Raw genomic sequence first — 17,541 nt, 5'->3', positions numbered from 1 at the left:
TTATCTTTGAAATAAGGGGTGTTAAGAGATCCAATGTTTATTTAAGATGTTAAGTTGAGTTCATGGAATAAACAGTGTTTTGTGTTTAAAAACCCACGTCTCCATAATTGTAATCCCACACCTAGGGAACAAGCCGTGTGCTCGGAAAAGCAACAAATACATTCAAGGGAGAGGTTGGTTGAACTCCATGATACATTTTGGGGTTCTGAAAACGCCTCACCCGTAACACAGCTTTATGTGAATCACGGGTTCTTGTAGCTTGTGACTCACCCAGAGCATTCCTGAAACTCAGCTCAGCATTTTGCTTGCTTTCCTTTCCCACTCACTCTTTCTCATTCCACCTCTCTCCTTTCTCACCCTCTGTTGTCTCTCTCTCTCTACTTTCTCATTCACTCAGTCTTTCCCTTTCCCCTCTTCTCCACCACCTCTCTCTCACTCTCTCTCACTCTCTCTCACTCTCTCTCACTCTCTCTCACTCTCTCTCACTCTCTCTCACTCTCTCTCACTCTCTTTCACTCTCTCTCACTCTCTCTCACTCTCTCACTCTCTCTCACTCTCTCTCACTCTCTCTCACTCTCTCTCACTCTCTCTCACTCACTCTCACTCACTCTCACTCACTCTCACTCACTCTCACTCACTCTCTCTCTCTCTCTCACTCTCTCTCACTCTCTCTCACTCGCTCTCTCTCACTCGCTCTCTCTCACTCGCTCTCTCTCACTCGCTCTCTCTCACTCGCTCTCTCACACTCTCTCTCTCACTCGCTCTCTCTCACTCGCTCTCTCTCACTCGCTCTCTCACTCTCTCACTCGCTCTCTCACTCTCTCACTCACTCACTCACTCACTCACTCACTCACTCTCTCACTCACTCTCTCACTCTCTCACTCCTCACTCACTCTCACTCACTCGCTCTCTCTCGCTCTCACTCGCTCTCTCTCGCTCTCTCTCGCTCTCTCTCGCTCTCTCTCGCTCTCTCTCGCTCTCTCTCGCTCTCTCTCGCTCTCTCTCGCTCTCTCTCGCTCTCTCTCGCTCTCTCCTTTCTCACCCTCTGTTTGTCTCTCTCTCTACTTTCTCACTCACTCAGTCTCTCCCTTTCCCCTCTCTTTTCCCCCCCCCCCCTCTCTTTTCTCTTTGTTTCTCTCTCTCTCTCCCTCCCTTTCTCTCTCTCTCCTCTTTTCCCACTCTGCTTCTGTCTCTTTTCTTTCCCTCTGTCTCCGGAGCCTGGACCGTTTCCTGATGGCTTGAAGAGGCCAGACCCCTATTCCCTGCGATGCAGTGATGGGTTGGAGGGGAGGCGGGGGACGGGGTAGGGGGACAGGATGTCCAGTGGAGGGGAAGATGCCCAGGGAGGGGGTCTCACACCTCCATATCTGATTGAGGACTGAAATGAGGGCTTGATTCTTGCATCACTGTGATTTAGAAAAAGGTCCAATTTTGTGTGTCTCACTTTCTGTCTCCTTTGACAGGAGAATCCTGAGGTTATGTGCAGTGCCATGCACTTGTGTCAGTCGCTGCAGGAGAATCTCGCTGAGAAAAATATTCTCTCCAATGAGATACCAGAAGTGGGCATGTCCAAATTAACACCCCCTTTCATTGCCAATGTTCCTCTCCTCCTTTACCCACAGCAGCTCACCAAGCCAAAGGTAAGCAGGAAGCAGAATGCAATTGTGGTATTGTTGACTTGGATGTAAAGTTGTTTGTGTGGTGCACTGCAGACTTTGACTGTCATCTGATGCCTGGACTGCCTTATCTTTTATCATTTCTTTACTTCATCTCTCTACTCACCAGACCAGGCAGCATCTGTGGAGAGGGAAATAGAGGCTCAGGTCTTCTGTTCTTTGGATAGATGGAGACTGGAGGGGTTCGCAAATGTGCGTGCGTGCGGGATCCATTGGAAACCCTGACATAAACGCATTCTGGGTGGGAAGTTTAAACTTCTGATTGCTGGATATTCCAGACTGCTCCATGATTGGCCAGAACCACGTGAATTGGGCAGTTTATCCCAAACTTACCCTGTTTTGTTCTGTAAATTTCGAGTGCCCAATTATTTTTTTTCCAATTAAGGGGCAATTTAGCGCGGCCAATCCACCTACCCTGCGCACCTTTGGGTTGTGGGGGTGAGACCCACACAGACACGGTGAGAATGTGCAAACTCCACACGGACAGTGACCCGGGACCGGGATCGAACCTGGGCGCCGTGAGGCAGCAGTGCTAACCACTGTGCCACCGTGCTGCCCCCCCCCCCCCCCCCCCCCCCCCCCCAAGGCCAGAATTGAACCCGGGTCCCTGGCGCTGTGAGAGAGCCCTGTTAACCATCAAATTCCTGATGATGAATTTTCAGAAGGTTTTTTTTTTAAGCGCATTTTATTCAACCTTGTATGAAAGTAGGTTACAGCAAATAACCACCCCGGGAAACATTCTTCCCAACAATCAACTATACCCCGCCCCCCCCATCATCGACACCCACTCCCCTGCGACGAACAGCTCCTCAAACACAGTCACAAACACCCCCCACCTTTTCTCAAACTCCCCTGCTGAACTCATACTTTATCTTCTCTAACCGGTCATACAGGTCACCCAACCAAGCCGCTACCCCCGGTGGCGATGCCGACCGACACTCCAGCAAAATTTGCGCCGTGCAATCAGAGAGGCGAAGGTCACAACATCGGCCTTCCTCCTCTCCATGAGCTCCAGCTTCTCTGGAACCCCAAATATCGCCACCAAAGGGTCCACCTCCTCCTCCACTATCCTGGCTAAGACTGCGAACACACCCGCCCAGAATCTTCCCAATTTTTCACAACCCCAAAACGGGGCTGTTTAGCACAGGGCTAAATCGCTGGCTTTGAAAGCAGACCAAGGCAGGCCAGCAGCACAGTTCAATTCCCGTACCAGCCTCCCCGAACAGGCGCCGGAATGTGGCGACTAGGGGCTTTTCACAGTAACTTCATTTGAAGCCTACTTGTGACAATAAGCGATTTTCATTTCATTTCACATGTGCGCATGATTCGCTAGCCCCCGCCCACACGTCTCACACTCATCTGCTACCCCCTGAAAGAACCCACTCGTTCTCGCCCGAGTCATATGCACCCTGTGCACCACCTTAAACTATATCAGGCTAATTCTTGCACAAGGGGAGGTCCCATTTACCCTTCGCAGTGCCTCACTCCATACTCCCCAATTGATCTCCATTCCCAACTCCGCTTCCCAATTACAAAGAACAAAGAAAAGTACAGCACAGGAACAGGCCCTCCAAGCCCGTGGCAACCATGCTGCCCAACTAAACTACAATCTTCTACACTTCCTGGGTCCGTATCCCTCTATTCCCATCCTATTCATGTATTTGTCAAGATGCCCCTTAAATGTCACTATCGTCCCTGCTTCCACCACCTCCTCCGGCAGCGAGTTCCAGGCACCCACTACCCTCTGTTTTAAAAAAAAAAAAACTTGCCTCGTACATCTACTCTAAACCTTGCCCCTTGCATCTTAAGCCTATGCCCCCTAGTAATTGACCCCTCTACCCTGGGGAAAAGCCTCTGACTATCCACTCTGTCTATGCCCCTCATAATTTTGTAGACCTCTATCAGGTCGCCCCTCAACCTCCGTCGTTCCAGTGAGAACAAACCGGGTTTATTCAACCGCTCCTCATAGCTAATGCTCTCCATACCAGGAAACGTCCTGGTAAATCTCTTCTGCACCCTCTCTAAAGCCTCCACATCCTTCAGGTAGTGTGGCGACCAGAATTGAACACTATACTCCAAGTGTGGCCTAACTAAGGTACTATACAGCTGCAACATGACTTGCCAATTCTTATACTCAATGCCCCGGCCAATGAAGGCAAGCATGCCGTATGCCTTCTTGACTACCTTCTCCACCTGTGTTGCCCCTTTCAATGACCTGTGGACCTGTACTCCTGGATCTCTTTGACTTTCAATACTCTTTAGGGTTCTACCATTCACTGTATATTCCCTACCTGCATTAGACCTTCCAAAATGCCTTCCTCACATTTGTCCTTGATCTTCACCATATGCTCGCCTCCCTGCTCCCCCAGCCACTTATATATATCCCCAATTCTTCCCTCCCCTTCCACATCCAGGAGCAGCAGTTGCTCCAGCAGGGTGTATCCCGGCAATCTAGGGAACCCCTTCCAGACCTTTCGTGCAAAGTCCCTAACCTGTAGATACCTGAACTCACTACCCCTCGGCAGCTCTCCCTTAGCTCCTTCAGACTGGTGAACCCTTCCTCCAAATACAAATCCCTCACCTTGACCAGCCCCACTTCCCTCCACCTCCTGTATACACTATCCATCCGCCCCGGCTCAAACCCATGATTCCCGCACAGCGGCGTTAGCACCGACATCCCTTCCACCCTAAAATGCCTCCTCAGCTGATTCCATATCTTCACCGTGGACTGCACCACTGGGCTCCCTGAAAACCTACTCAGAGCCATTGGCAACGCTGCCGTCACCATAGCCCTCAAACTAGACCCCTTACAAGATGCCTCCTCCATCCTAACCCACTCTACCCCTTCTCCTTCCCACCGCCGCACCCTGTCCACATTCGCCACCCAATAATAATGAAGCAAGTTTGGCAATGCCAACCCCCCCTGCTGCCTCTGCCTCTGTAGCAGGGTCCTCCCCACTCACGGCACCTTCCCCTCCCATACAAAGTCAGAGATGATTGTGTCCACTTTCTGAAAAACAGCCTTTGGTATAAAGATCGGGAGAGCCTGAAAGATGAACAAGAACCTCGGCAGAATATTCATTTTCACCACTTGGACCCTCCCTGCCAATGTTCAGTACAGTGTGTCCCACCTCTTAAGATCCTCCCTGGCCTCCTTCACCAGCTTCGTTAAGATCCATTTCTGGCGCCCCATCCATTCCCTCACTGCCTGAATCCCCAAATACCTAAACCTATCCCTCGCTCCCGTAAATGGCGTCCCCCGAAATTACCCCGCTGTGCCAGCTCATTCACTGGGAATACCTCGCTTTTCCCCACATTCAGCTTGTATCCCGAGAACCCTCCAAACCTCCCAACAGGCCCATAATCCTTCCCATACTCTCCAATGGATCCGAAACATACAGCAAGAGGTCATCGGCATAGAGCGACACCCGATGCTCCCTCTGTCCCCTCATTATTCCCTGCCACTCTGCCGACCCCCTGAGTACCATCGCCAATGGCTCTATGGTCAGCGCAAACTGCAGCAGCGACAGCAGGCACCCCTGCCTCGTACCCCTATGTAAGTCAAAGCTTCGTGAGCTCATATCATTCGTCCTCACCCTCGCCACAAATCTCGGCCCAAACCTTCCCAAAACATCGAACAAGTACCGCCACTCCACCCAATCAAATGCTTTCTCCACGTCCATAGACACCACCACCTCCGGTACCAGAGCTCTCGACGGATTCATCACCACATTCAACAGCCGTCTTATATTACCCGCGAGCTGCCCGCCCTTCACGAAGCCTGTTTGATCCTCTGCAACGACCCACGGGACACAATCCTCCATCCTCCCCGCGAACAACTTAGCCAATACTTTCACATCCGTGTTCAATAATGATTGGGTCTATACGACGCCTCCACCCCAACCCAAATCTCCCGACTCACTACAAAGTAATCAATCCTCGAATACACCTTCTAGACGTGTGAAAAGAAGGAATACTCCTTTCCCCCTGGGTTCTGAAAGCACCATGGATCCACCATACCCACCCTCTCCATATACCCCCCCCCCTCCCCCCAGCTCCCTTGCCATTTGTACCCTACCCATCGACCTGGGGCTCGATCGATCCACCCTCGGCTCCAGGACACAGTTAAAATCTCCTCCCATGATCAACTGGTACGTGGCCAAATCCGGGATTGCTGCCAGCAACCCCCTCATGAATGAAATGAAAATGAAATGAACACATTTACCAACACTACCAGTGCCCCTTCCAATACCCCACTCACAATCACATATCTCCCACCTGGATCCTTCGCACTCAAATCCCATTTTTTTGCTCATTAAAATTGCCACACCCCTCAATTTCAAATCAAACTCCGAGTGAAAAACCTGCCCGACCCACCCCTTCCTTAACCTAACCTGGTCCTTCACACGGAGGTGAGTCTCCTGCAAAAAGGCAACCCCCGTTTTCAAGCTCCTGAGGTGCGCGAACACCCGCGACCTTTTAACCGGCCCATTCAGTCCCCGGACGTTCCACGTTACCCAACCTTACCGGGGGCTTGCGCCTCCAACCCCCTCTACCGTCCGTCATCTTCCCCACTTAACTGCTGCCCCTTTAATTCCACTCTGTACCTCGCCCATCCCAGATGGCCCCTTTCTTCGCCCTTGACCATGTCATCTCTCACCCCTGCCGCGTCGCAGAAACCCCCCTGCTTTTCCCCTTCCCCTTCTTAAATTTCAGAAGGTTTTTGATACAATTCCCTTCATAGATTATGAAGTGAGAGGTTGGGAGTCATGGACAAATGACAGGACAACTGGCTTCAAGATAAGAGCAGAGAGTGGGTGTAAAGGGTGACTGTACACTCTAGCAGAAGGTGGGACGTGCTGTTGTACATGGTCAGTGCCTGAATCACTGCTCTTCACTATTTACAGTCACAATTCAGACCAGGAATCAAAAACACATTTCCTGAATTCTCAGCTTACACCAGTTTCGTTCACACTGAAGAGAAATAAAACAAATACAGGAGGATCTTAAACTTTCAGAATGGCCAAATTATTGGCAATGAAGTTCAACTCTGATAAATGAGGCAGTGCATTTTGGTTGGAAGAATAGGGAGGCATTACTTAGTTGCAAGATCCGAGTCTAGGTTGCACAGAGGAGCAAAGGAACCTCAAAATGCAAATCCATTAATCACCAGAAGTTACTCAACAGGTTAGCAAGGCCATAAAAATGGAAATTAAGCACAGGGCGAGATGGATAGAATTGACAACTAGGTAAATTATGCAAAATTTATATTGAACCTGGTTAGATTACACATCAAGTACGGCATGCTGATGTTCTAGTTGCTAAATGAATAAGGATGTAGAGGCTCTGAAGAGAGTCATTTACAAGAGTTAAAGAATGATACCAGAAATGTGTGGGTTTAGGAAAGGATTGACAGGCTGAGGTTTTTTTGGGGTGGAGCTGAAAAGCGGACTCGGGGCAAGTTTGCGGGTGGCCTGGGGCTACGTGCGCACAGTTTTCCGTCAGTCCGTGTCCGGCACCGAACCCGGGCGGTGTTCGCACAGTCCGATCCCAGGGCCATAGATTATACCCTTCGAGGCCACAGTACCAATCAGCGTGCTCCACTGGGCGGCCTCCGAGCTCTCGAACAGACGTCCAGAGGGAACTCCGCCGCGGGGAGGAGGGAGAGGTGTGCGCAATCGTGTGGGGGGGCAGTGCAGCTCCTGAGGGAACGCCGCGCTGGAGCGGGATGGACACTTGTGTCGGGCAGTGCTGGTGCTAAGGGAGTGCCGTGCTGTCTGTTGAGAGGGATGGACACTCTTGTGAGGCAGGGCTGGTCTTGTGGGTAGCAGTGCCACTTCTGTGGGACCGCCGCGCTGTCTGATGGAGAGGGACGGACATTTGCGCGGGGCAGTGCCGGTCCTTGCAGGGCGGGGGTGCGTGCCGGTCCTGAGGGAATGCCGAGAGGGGTGAGGGGTGTTCTGCTGCCTCCTCTATCCAACCAGTGGGTGATTCGTGTCCTAACATTATTGGGCAAGGTTGCGAAGGTGGGGCCTTTGTGAATAACCTCAGCCGGTACAGGAACTGAACCCAGGCCGCTGGCCTCCCGGTACAGGAACTGAACCCACATTGCTGGCCTCCCGGTACGGGAACTGGACCCACATTGCTGGCCTCCCGGTACGGGAACTGGACCCACATTGCTGGCCTCCCGGTACGGGAACTGAACCCACATTGCTGGCCTCCCGGTACGGGAACTGAAACCAGGCCGCTGGCCTCCCGTTACGGGAACTGAACCCACATTGCTGTACCTCCCGGTACGGGAACTGAACCCACATTGCTGGCCTCCCGGTACGGGAACTGAACCCACATTGCTGGCCTCCCGGTAAGGGAACTGAACCCAGGCTGCTGGCCTCCCGGTACGGGAACTGAACCCACATTGCTGGTCTCCCGGTACGGGAACTGAACCCAGGCCGCTGGCCTCCCGGTACGGGAACTGAACCCACATTGCTGGTCTCCCGGTACGGGAACTGAACCCACATTGCTGGCCTCCCGGTACGGGAACTGAACCCACATTGCTGGTCTCCCGGTACGGGAACTGAACCCACATTGCTGTACCTCCCGGTACGGGAACTGAACCCACATTGCTGGCCTCCCGGTACGGGAACTGAACCCAGGCTGCTGGCCTCCCGGTACGGGAACTGAACCCACATTGCTGGTCTCCCGGTACGGGAACTGGACCCACATTGCTGGTCTCCCGGTACAGGAACTGAACCCACATTGCTGGCCTCCCGGTACGGGAACTGAACCCACATTGCTGGCCTCCCGGTACGGGAACTGAACCCACATTGCTGGTCTCCCGGTACGGGAACTGAACCCAGGCCGCTGGCCTCCCGGTACGGGAACTGAACCCACTTTGCTGGTCTCCCGGTACGGGAACTGAACCCACATTGCTGTACCTCCCGGTACGGGAACTGAACCCAGGCTGCTGGCCTCCCGGTACGGGAACTGAACCCAGGCCGCTGGCCTCCCGGTACGGGAACTGAACCCACTTTGCTGGCCTCCCGGTACGGGAACTGAACCCACTTTGCTGGCCTCCCGGTACGGGAACTGAACCCACTTTGCTGGCCTCCCGGTACGGGAACTGAACCCACATTGCTGGCCTCCCGGTACGGGAACTGGACCCACATTGCTGGCCTCCCGGTACGGGAACTGAACCCACATTGCTGGCCTCCCGGTACGGGAACTGAACCCAGGCCGCTGGCCTCCCGGTACGGGAACTGAACCCACATTGCTGGCCTCCCGGTACGGGAACTGAACCCACATTACTGGCCTCCTGGTAGGGGAACTGAACCCAGGCTGCTGTCTCCCGGTACGGGAACTGAACCCAGGCTGCTGGCCTCCCGGTACGGGAACTGAACCCAGGCCGCTGGCCTCCCGGTACGGGAACTGAACCCACATTGCTGGTCTCCCGGTACGGGAACTGAACCCACATTGCTGGCCTCCCGGTACGGGAACTGAACCCACATTGCTGGTCTCCCGGTACGGGAACTGAACCCACATTGCTGTACCTCCCGGTACGGGAACTGAACCCACATTGCTGGCCTCCCGGTACGGGAACTGAACCCAGGCTGCTGGCCTCCCGGTACGGGAACTGAACCCACATTGCTGGTCTCCCGGTACGGGAACTGGACCCACATTGCTGGCCTCCCGGTACGGGAACTGAACCCACATTGCTGGTCTCCCGGTACGGGAACTGAACCCAGGCCGCTGGCCTCCCGGTACGGGAACTGAACCCACTTTGCTGGTCTCCCGGTACGGGAACTGAACCCACATTGCTGTACCTCCCGGTACGGGAACTGAACCCAGGCTGCTGGCCTCCCGGTACGGGAACTGAACCCAGGCTGCTGGCCTCCCGGTACGGGAACTGAACCCACATTGCTGGTCTCCCGGTACGGGAACTGGACCCACATTGCTGGTCTCCCGGTACAGGAACTGAACCCACATTGCTGGCCTCCCGGTACGGGAACTGAACCCACATTGCTGGTCTCCCGGTACAGGAACTGAACCCACATTGCTGGCCTCCTGGTACGGGAACTGAACCCACATTGCTGGTCTCCCGGTACGGGTGCTGAACCCACATTGCTGGACCTCCCGGTACGGGAACTGAACCCACATTGCTGGCCTCCCGGTACGGGAACTGAACCCACTTTGCTGGCCTCCCGGTACGGGAACTGAACCCACTTTGCTGGCCTCCCGGTACGGGAACTGAACCCACTTTGCTGGCCTCCCGGTACGGGAACTGAACCCACATTGCTGGCCTCCCGGTACGGGAACTGGACCCACATTGCTGGCCTCCCGGTACGGGAACTGGACCCACATTGCTGGCCTCCCGGTACGGGAACTGAACCCAGGCCGCTGGCCTCCCGGTACGGGAACTGAACCCACATTGCTGGCCTCCCGGTACGGGAACTGAACCCACATTGCTGGACTCCTGGTAGGGGAACTGAACCCAGGCTGCTGTCTCCCGGTACGGGAACTGAACCCAGGCTGCTGGCCTCCCGGTACGGGAACTGAACCCACATTGCTGGCCTCCCGGTACAGGAACTGAACCCACATTGCTGGCCTCCTGGTAGGGGAACTGAACCCAGGCCTCTGGCCTCCCGGTACGGGAACTGAACCCACATTGCTGGCCTCCCGGTACGGGAACTGAACCCACATTGCTGGCCTCCCGGTACGGGAACTGAACCCACATTGCTGGCCTCCCGGTACAGGAACTGAACCCACTTTGCTGGCCTCCCGGTACAGGAACTGAACCCAGGCTGCTGGCCTCCCGGTACGGGAACTGAACCCACATTGCTGGCCTCCCGGTACGGGAACTGAACCCACATTCCTGGCCTCCCGGTACGGGAACTGAACCCAGGCCGCTGGCCTCCCGGTACGGGAACTGAACCCACATTGCTGGTCTCCCGGTACGGGAACTGAACCCACATTGCTGGTCTCCCGGTACGGGAACTGAACCCAGGCCGCTGGCCTCCCGGTACAGGAACTGAACCCACATTGCTGGCCTCCCGGTACGGGAACTGAACCCACATTGCTGGCCTCCCGGTACGGGAACTGAACCCAGGCTGCTGGCCTCGCTCCGCATCCCAATCCAGCCGTTCAGCCAACAGAGCAACACCGGAACAAGGAACAGAATTAACCTTTTGGAGCTGAAGAAGACTCGTTCAGAGTTGAAACTCAGTATTTGTTCTAAGATGTGTGTGTGCGAGCGCACAGCTGTACAGTGTCTGCGATGTTGCGGACATTGAAATGCACAGGTTACCGAGGTTACTGACAATCTCATGAGAGTCAAGGGATTTTTAATCAGTTGCTGACGGACAAAACACTGCTGCTGTTAATGGCTGGCCGGCACAAAGGAAATTGAAAATGATCATTGTATAAATCATCTGATCCTTGCTCGTTTCAGCTTATCATCTGCAGAGTCATCTTTGTCCATAGCTAGTAGTGGGGGAGGGAGAGATATTCTCTCTATCTCCTTAGCCTGGTGCAATCTTCATTTTCTGTCACATTTTTTATGTTATCAGCTCTTTAAAGACAATGTTTATTGTCAATGTGATAGACAAATTCAATTTACTTATCAATTCCTGGTTGAACAAAAGTCCACTGAAACGGTTTGCTTTTGAAAGCTCACTCATGACTGTGTTATCAAAGAATTCTGTGGAATAAAACAAACGCTAGCAAATGAATAAAAAGATTATTTGTAAGTAAATCAGTTCATGATGCCCTGACAACCATTGTTGCTCTGTTCTTTTGAGAGAGATCAAACATACCCTGATCTCATTGGTATAATTCCCGTTCTTCCTCCAGCCTGCCCTCTATTGCAAAAGATCCTTGAAGTTGTCGCACTCAAAACTCTGCACCTGCCTCTTCCGCCGTCTCGTTTAAATCTCTCCACATCGGATTTTAGCTGCTTGTCGTGCGAGGCCTCAAAGTTACCAGTGACACCGTTGGTCACTGCTGTCCTAGCCCCGAGCCTCATTGCTCGTCAGCCATTTCAGTCTGTTCAACAACACCTCTGAGATTCAGCTCGATGATACCATTCTCGACTGGCTCCCTCGCTATGCCTCAACTTCATGTTGTCTTACTTATTTTTCCTTGTTCCATTCACTCGCGCTCTTTTCCAAAGGTCACATTTGATCAGCCCAGGGATTGGTTTGGGTCCTTAGCTGTCCACCTGAAATTAATAAATGTTATATTCTGCAACATCCTAAAGGAACAGTGCGTAGTTTTGTAAAAGGAAACAGGTTATTGTTTTTTTATTCTATGGCACACTGTTCCTTTCTGGCTAACGCGATTGAAGGAGCTGGAGGTCTGGGTGCGATTCTCCAGCCTCCCCGCTGCTTCTCGGCAGTGGGAGGTGCATGGCGTTCGCTGGCGAAGGGATTCTCTTCGATGGGAATTCCCGGGAAACCGGGAGTGCGCGGCCAGCGGGACCAGAGAATCCAGGGACACCCGTCTTTGACCAGTACTGAGCGTGGGTGGATTGTTTCAGGTCTCCTAATTCTGACCCATTTGTTTCAGGGCAATGATGACGTGTGCCTGGATTGTACCCAGTTCATCACCGAGATTCAGACTGCTGCAAAAGACAAGGCCAGCGTCTTCGAGGAGCTTGTTGCTCAGTTGAAGCAGCAGTGTAACCTTGGGGCTGGCTTGACACAACTGGTGAGTCATACAGGGTGTGTTGCAGCTGCTGAATGTATCAATGTGTCACATCTGCCAAACATTAACACACAGGCAGCAGAATTTTGGATGGCTTCAAGTTTACAGAGGGTAGAAAGTGGGAGGCTCGTCTGGAAAAAGCAATTGAAATAGTCGAGTGTCAGATGTAATAAAGATCGGGCTGAGGGTTTCAGCAGGGATGAACTGAGGTGGGGCAGGGCTGCTTTTGACATGTCTATTGTTGTATACTCCTCTTGGGCTCAAATATGCCGCCAAAGTTTCAAACAGTCTGGTTCACCCTCAGGCGTAGCTAGAGAATGGAGTTTGTGGCCGGCACCAAAAGCAACGGCTTCAATCTTCCCAATGTTTAATACAGTAAGATGTCTTACCACACCAGGTTAAAGTCCAATAGGTTTGTTTTGAATCACTAGCTTTCGGAACACTCCTCCTTCCTCAGTTGAATCTTTAATTTGAACACATTTTGCTTAACCAGTATCGGATGTCAGAAATGCAATTTCACAATTCAAAGAAGGTGCAAATATTGAGAGAGCTGGTTGGGGGGTATGAGAATGCACGTGGAAACTAACACTGTTTTTGCGTGATGTGAGCAAGGGACAGCACGTGGATGAGAAATAGGAGGGAACCACGGATAGATCCTTGGGAACACCAAAGACAACAGTGCAGAGTTCGGAGAGAAAGTCACTGAAGATCATTCTCTGGCTACATTAGAATGGGACCGGGTGACTGCAGCTACATTCAGGCCAAATATCCACAGAATCTCTACAGGGGTGGGCAGCACAGTGGTTATCACTTCTGCCTCACGGCCCCGAGGACCCGGGTTTGATCCCAACCCCAGCTCACTGTTCATGTGGAGTTTGCACGTTCTCTACGTGGGTCTCACCCCTACAACCCAAACAGCTGTGCTGGGTAGGTGGATTGGCCACGCTAAATTGTCCAAAAGAGCACCCTGCACCCCCCCCCCCTCCGCCGCCCTGTCCCCGTAACCCCACCTAACCACATCTTTGTATCAGTGGAGAGGGGTTAGAGGAGGACGGTGCGCTCAGCTGTATCAAAGTCTGAAGGCAGATTGAGAAGGAAGAAGAGTTTACCTGTGTCACAGTCATATCAGTAACAGGGAAGCTGTGGGGGGGGGGATAATCAATTTAGTGGTTGAGGAGACTGATCTCATGGGCAAAATGAGCTTGGAGAAAGCTTAAAGGCAGATTAACATTTCCAAATGCTTTTTGGGTGAAAGGTCTCTGCCTGATTTTGAACTGGAGCCCTTTCGCATGAGAGACAAAAATGATGACCACTATACTACAGCAAAACTGCAGTTAAGCTCTTGGTATTCCCAGACAGTCTCCCTTGGATGGTACTAACCAAATCCGAGACTGCTTAGGTTGCGAGATGGAGCGTTTTCAGACTAGTATGGCCAGAGGTGTAAGGGGAGATGAGAAAGATGTGTGTAAGTTGTGTGTTAATTCCATGTTGTTAAGATGCACATGTGAAGAACATTGTTTAATTAAGTAGAACATTACAGCGCAGTACAGGCCCTTCGGCCCTCGATGTTGCGCCGACCTGTGAAACCACTCTAAAGCCCATCTACACTATTCCCTTATCGTCCATATGTCTATCCAATGACCATTTGAATGCCCTTCGTGTTGGCGAGTCCACTACTGTTGCAGGCAGGGCATTCCACGCCCTTGTAGGCACTTGCAGCTGGAGCTTGTTAATTAGTTAATTGGATTAGGCCAGTTTTCAGAGGCTAGATTCACAGTATAAAAGTGATCCCCTACAGTGCAGACTTTGTTTGCACTGAGTGGTGATTTTGGTGAATTTGAGAGTGAGAGTTTGGTGACCGAGGGAGTTAGGTGAGGAGGGAGTAAGGTGCTCCTTTCATTTTGTTTCCGACATTTCCACAAAGAGTGCGAAGAGAGCCAGGAGTTTACAGAAAGTGTAGCTGACTGGGAGCAGGGTCGGAGGGCGGAGATCTAGTTAGTCCACAGGGCAGCTATATTCTGTGGTAAGAGGGGATGGAGGCTAGGCCAGTTACATGCTCCTCCTGTAGGATGTGGGTGGTGAGGGATACCACCGGTGTCCCCACTGACTATACCTGCGGGAAGTGCACCCAACTTCAGCTCCTCAAAGACCGTGTTAGGGAACTGGAGCTGAAGCTGGATGAACTTCGGATCATCCGGGAGGCAGAGGGGGTGATTGAGAAGAGTTACAAGGAGGTAACCACACCCAAGGTACAGGACAAGAATAGCTGGGTTACAGTCGGGGGAAAAAACAAACAGGCAGAAAGTGCAGGGATCCCTCGTGGCCGTTCCCCTTCAAAACAAGTATACCGTTTTGGATGCTGTTGGGGGGGATGACCTACCGGGGGAAGGCCCTAGCGGCCAGGTCTCTGGCACTGAGGCTGGCTCTGGGGCTCAGAAGGGAAGGGGGGAGAATAGAAAAACAATAGTTGTAGGAGATTCAATGGTTAGGGGAATAGATAGGAGATTCTGTGGTCGCGAGCGAGACTCCTGGAAGGTATGTTGCCTCCCGGGTGCCAGGGCCAGGGATGTCTCGGATCGTGTCTTCAGGATCCTTAAGGGGGAGGGGGAGCAGCCAGAGGTCGTGGTGCACATTGGTACCGACGACATAGGTAGGAAAAGGGGTGTGGAGGTAATAAACAAGTTTAGGGAGTTAGGCTGGAAGTTAAAAGCCAGGACAGACAGAGTTGTCATCTCTGGTTTGTTGCCGGTGCCACGTGATAGCGAGGCTAGGAATAGGGAGAGAGTGCAGTTGAACACGTGGCTGCAGGAATGGTGTAGGAGGGAGGGCTTCAGGTATTTGGATAATTGGAGTGCATTCTGGGGAAGGTGGGACCTGTACAAGCAGGACGGGTTGCATCTGAACCAGAGGGGCACCAATATCCTGGGAGGGAGGTTTTCTAGTACTCTTTGGGAGGGTTTAAACTAATTTGGCAGGGGAATGGGAACCGGATTTGTAGTCCAGCAACTAAGGTAGCCGATATTCAGGACGCCAAAGCGTGTAATGAGGCAGTGGGGAAGGGAACACTGACAAAGGAGAGTACTTGCAGGCACGGAGATGGGTTGAAGTGTGTATATTTCAACGCAAGAAGCATCAGGAATAAGGTGGGTGAACTTAAGGCATGGATCGGTACTTGGGACTACGATGTGGTGGCCATCACGGAAACTTGGATAGAAGAGGGGCAGAAATGGTTGTTGGAGGTCCCTGGTTATAGATGTTTCAATAAGATTAGGGAGGGTGGTAAAAGAGGTGGGGGGGTGGCATTATTAATTAGAGATAGTATAACAGCTGCAGAAAGGCAGTTCGAGGAGTATCAGCCTACTGAGGTAGTATGGGTTGAAGTCAGAAATAGGAAAGGAGCAGTCACCTTGTTGGGAGTTTTCTATAGGCCCCCCAATAGTAGCAGAGATGTGGAGGAACAGATTGGGAAACAGATTTTGGAAAGGTGCAGAAGTCATAGGGTAGTAGTCATGGGCGACTTTAACTTCCCAAATATTGAGTGGAAACTCTTTAGATCAAATAGTTTGGATGGGGTGGTGTTTGTGCAGTGTGTCCAGGAAGCTTTTCTAACACAGTATGTAGATTGTCCGACCAGAGGAGGGGCAATATTGGATTTAGTACTGGGTAATGAGCCAGGGCAAGTGATAGATTTGTTAGTGGGGGAGCATTTTGGAGATAGTGACCACAATTCTGTGACTTTCACTTTAGTAATGGAGAGGGATAGGTACGTGCAACAGGGCAAGGTTTACAATTGGGGGAAGGGTAAATACGATGTCAGACAAGAATTGAAGTGCATAAGTTGGGAACATAGGCTGGCAGGGAAGGACACAAGTGAAATGTGGAACTTGTTCAAGGAACAGGTGCTACGTGTCCTTGATATGTATGTCCCTGTCAGGCAGGGAAGAGATGGTCGAGTGAGGGAACCATGGTTGACAAGAGAGGTTGAATGTCTTGTTAAGAGGAAAAAGGTGACTTATGTAAGGCTGAGGAAACAAGGTTCAGACAGGGCATTGGAGGGATACAAGATAGCCAGGAGGGAACTGAAGAAAGGGATTAGGAGAGCTAAGAGAGGGCATGAACAATCTTTGGCGGGTAGGATCAAGGAAAACCCCAAGGCCTTTTACACATATGTGAGAAATATGAGAATGACTAGAGCGAGGGTAGGTCCGATCAAGGACAGTAGCGGGAGATTGTGTATTGAGTCTGAAGAGATAGGAGAGGTCTTGAACGAGTACTTTTCTTCTGTATTTACAAATGAGAGGGGCGATATTGTTGGAGAGGACAGTGTGAAACAGATTGGTAAGCTCGAGGAAATACTTGTTTGGAAGGAAGATGTGTTGGGCATTTTGAAAAACTTGAGGATAGACACGTCCCCCGGGCCTGACGGGATATATCCAAGGATTCTATGGGAAGCAAGAGATGAAATTGCAGAGCCGTTGGCAATGATCTTTTCGTCCTCACTGTCAACAGGGGTGGTACCAGGGGATTGGAGAGTGGCGAATGTCGTGCCCCTGTTCAAAAAAGGAACTAGGGATAACCCTGGGAATTACAGGCCAGTTAGTCTTACTTCGGTGGTAGGCAAAGTAATGGAAAGGGTACTGAAGGATAGGATTTCTGAGCATCTGGAAAGACACTGCTTGATTAGGGATAGTCAGCACGGATTTGTGAGGGGTAGATCTTGCCTTAAAAATCTTATTGAATTCTTTAAGGAGGTGACCAAGCATGTGGATGAAGGTAAAGCAGTGGATGTAGTGTACATGGATTTTAGTAAGGCATTTGATAAAGTTCCCCATGGTAGGCTTATGCAGAAAGTAAGGAGGCATGGGATAGTGGGAAATTTGGCCAGTTGGATAACGAACTGGCTAACCGATAGAAGTCAGAGAGTGGTGGTGGAAGGCAAATATTCAGCCTGGATCCCAGTTACCAGTGGCGTACCGCAGGGATCAGTTCTGGGTCCTCTGCTGTTTGTGATTTTCATTAATGACTTGGATGAGGGAGTTGAAGGGTGGGTCAGTAAATTTGCAGACGATACGAAGATTGGTGGAGTTGTGGATAGTAAGGAGGGCTGTTGTCAGCTGCAAAGAGACATAGATAGGATGCAGAGCTGGGCTGAGAAGTGGCAGATGGA

At 51.7% G+C, this 17,541-nt stretch overlaps 1 protein-coding gene across 4 annotated transcripts in view; it reads left to right on the top strand.

The window, feature by feature from the left end:
- Positions 1-17,541, top strand: part of psap (prosaposin) — an 89,959-nt gene that overhangs the window by 9,160 nt on the left and 63,258 nt on the right. For all 4 annotated transcript variants that reach the window (XM_072491885.1, XM_072491882.1, XM_072491883.1 and 1 more), the window contains exons 4-5: positions 1,464-1,640; positions 12,237-12,377. In XM_072491885.1, coding sequence (XP_072347986.1) covers positions 1,464-1,640; positions 12,237-12,377 — 318 coding nt within the window. The remainder of the gene's footprint in view (positions 1-1,463; positions 1,641-12,236; positions 12,378-17,541) is intronic.

Source organism: Scyliorhinus torazame, chromosome 28 (assembly GCF_047496885.1).
Source record: "Scyliorhinus torazame isolate Kashiwa2021f chromosome 28, sScyTor2.1, whole genome shotgun sequence".
Taxonomy (NCBI): domain Eukaryota; kingdom Metazoa; phylum Chordata; class Chondrichthyes; order Carcharhiniformes; family Scyliorhinidae; genus Scyliorhinus; species Scyliorhinus torazame.
The sequence above is the reverse complement of the archived record's forward strand: the minus strand, read 5'-3'. Positions and strand labels throughout refer to the sequence as shown.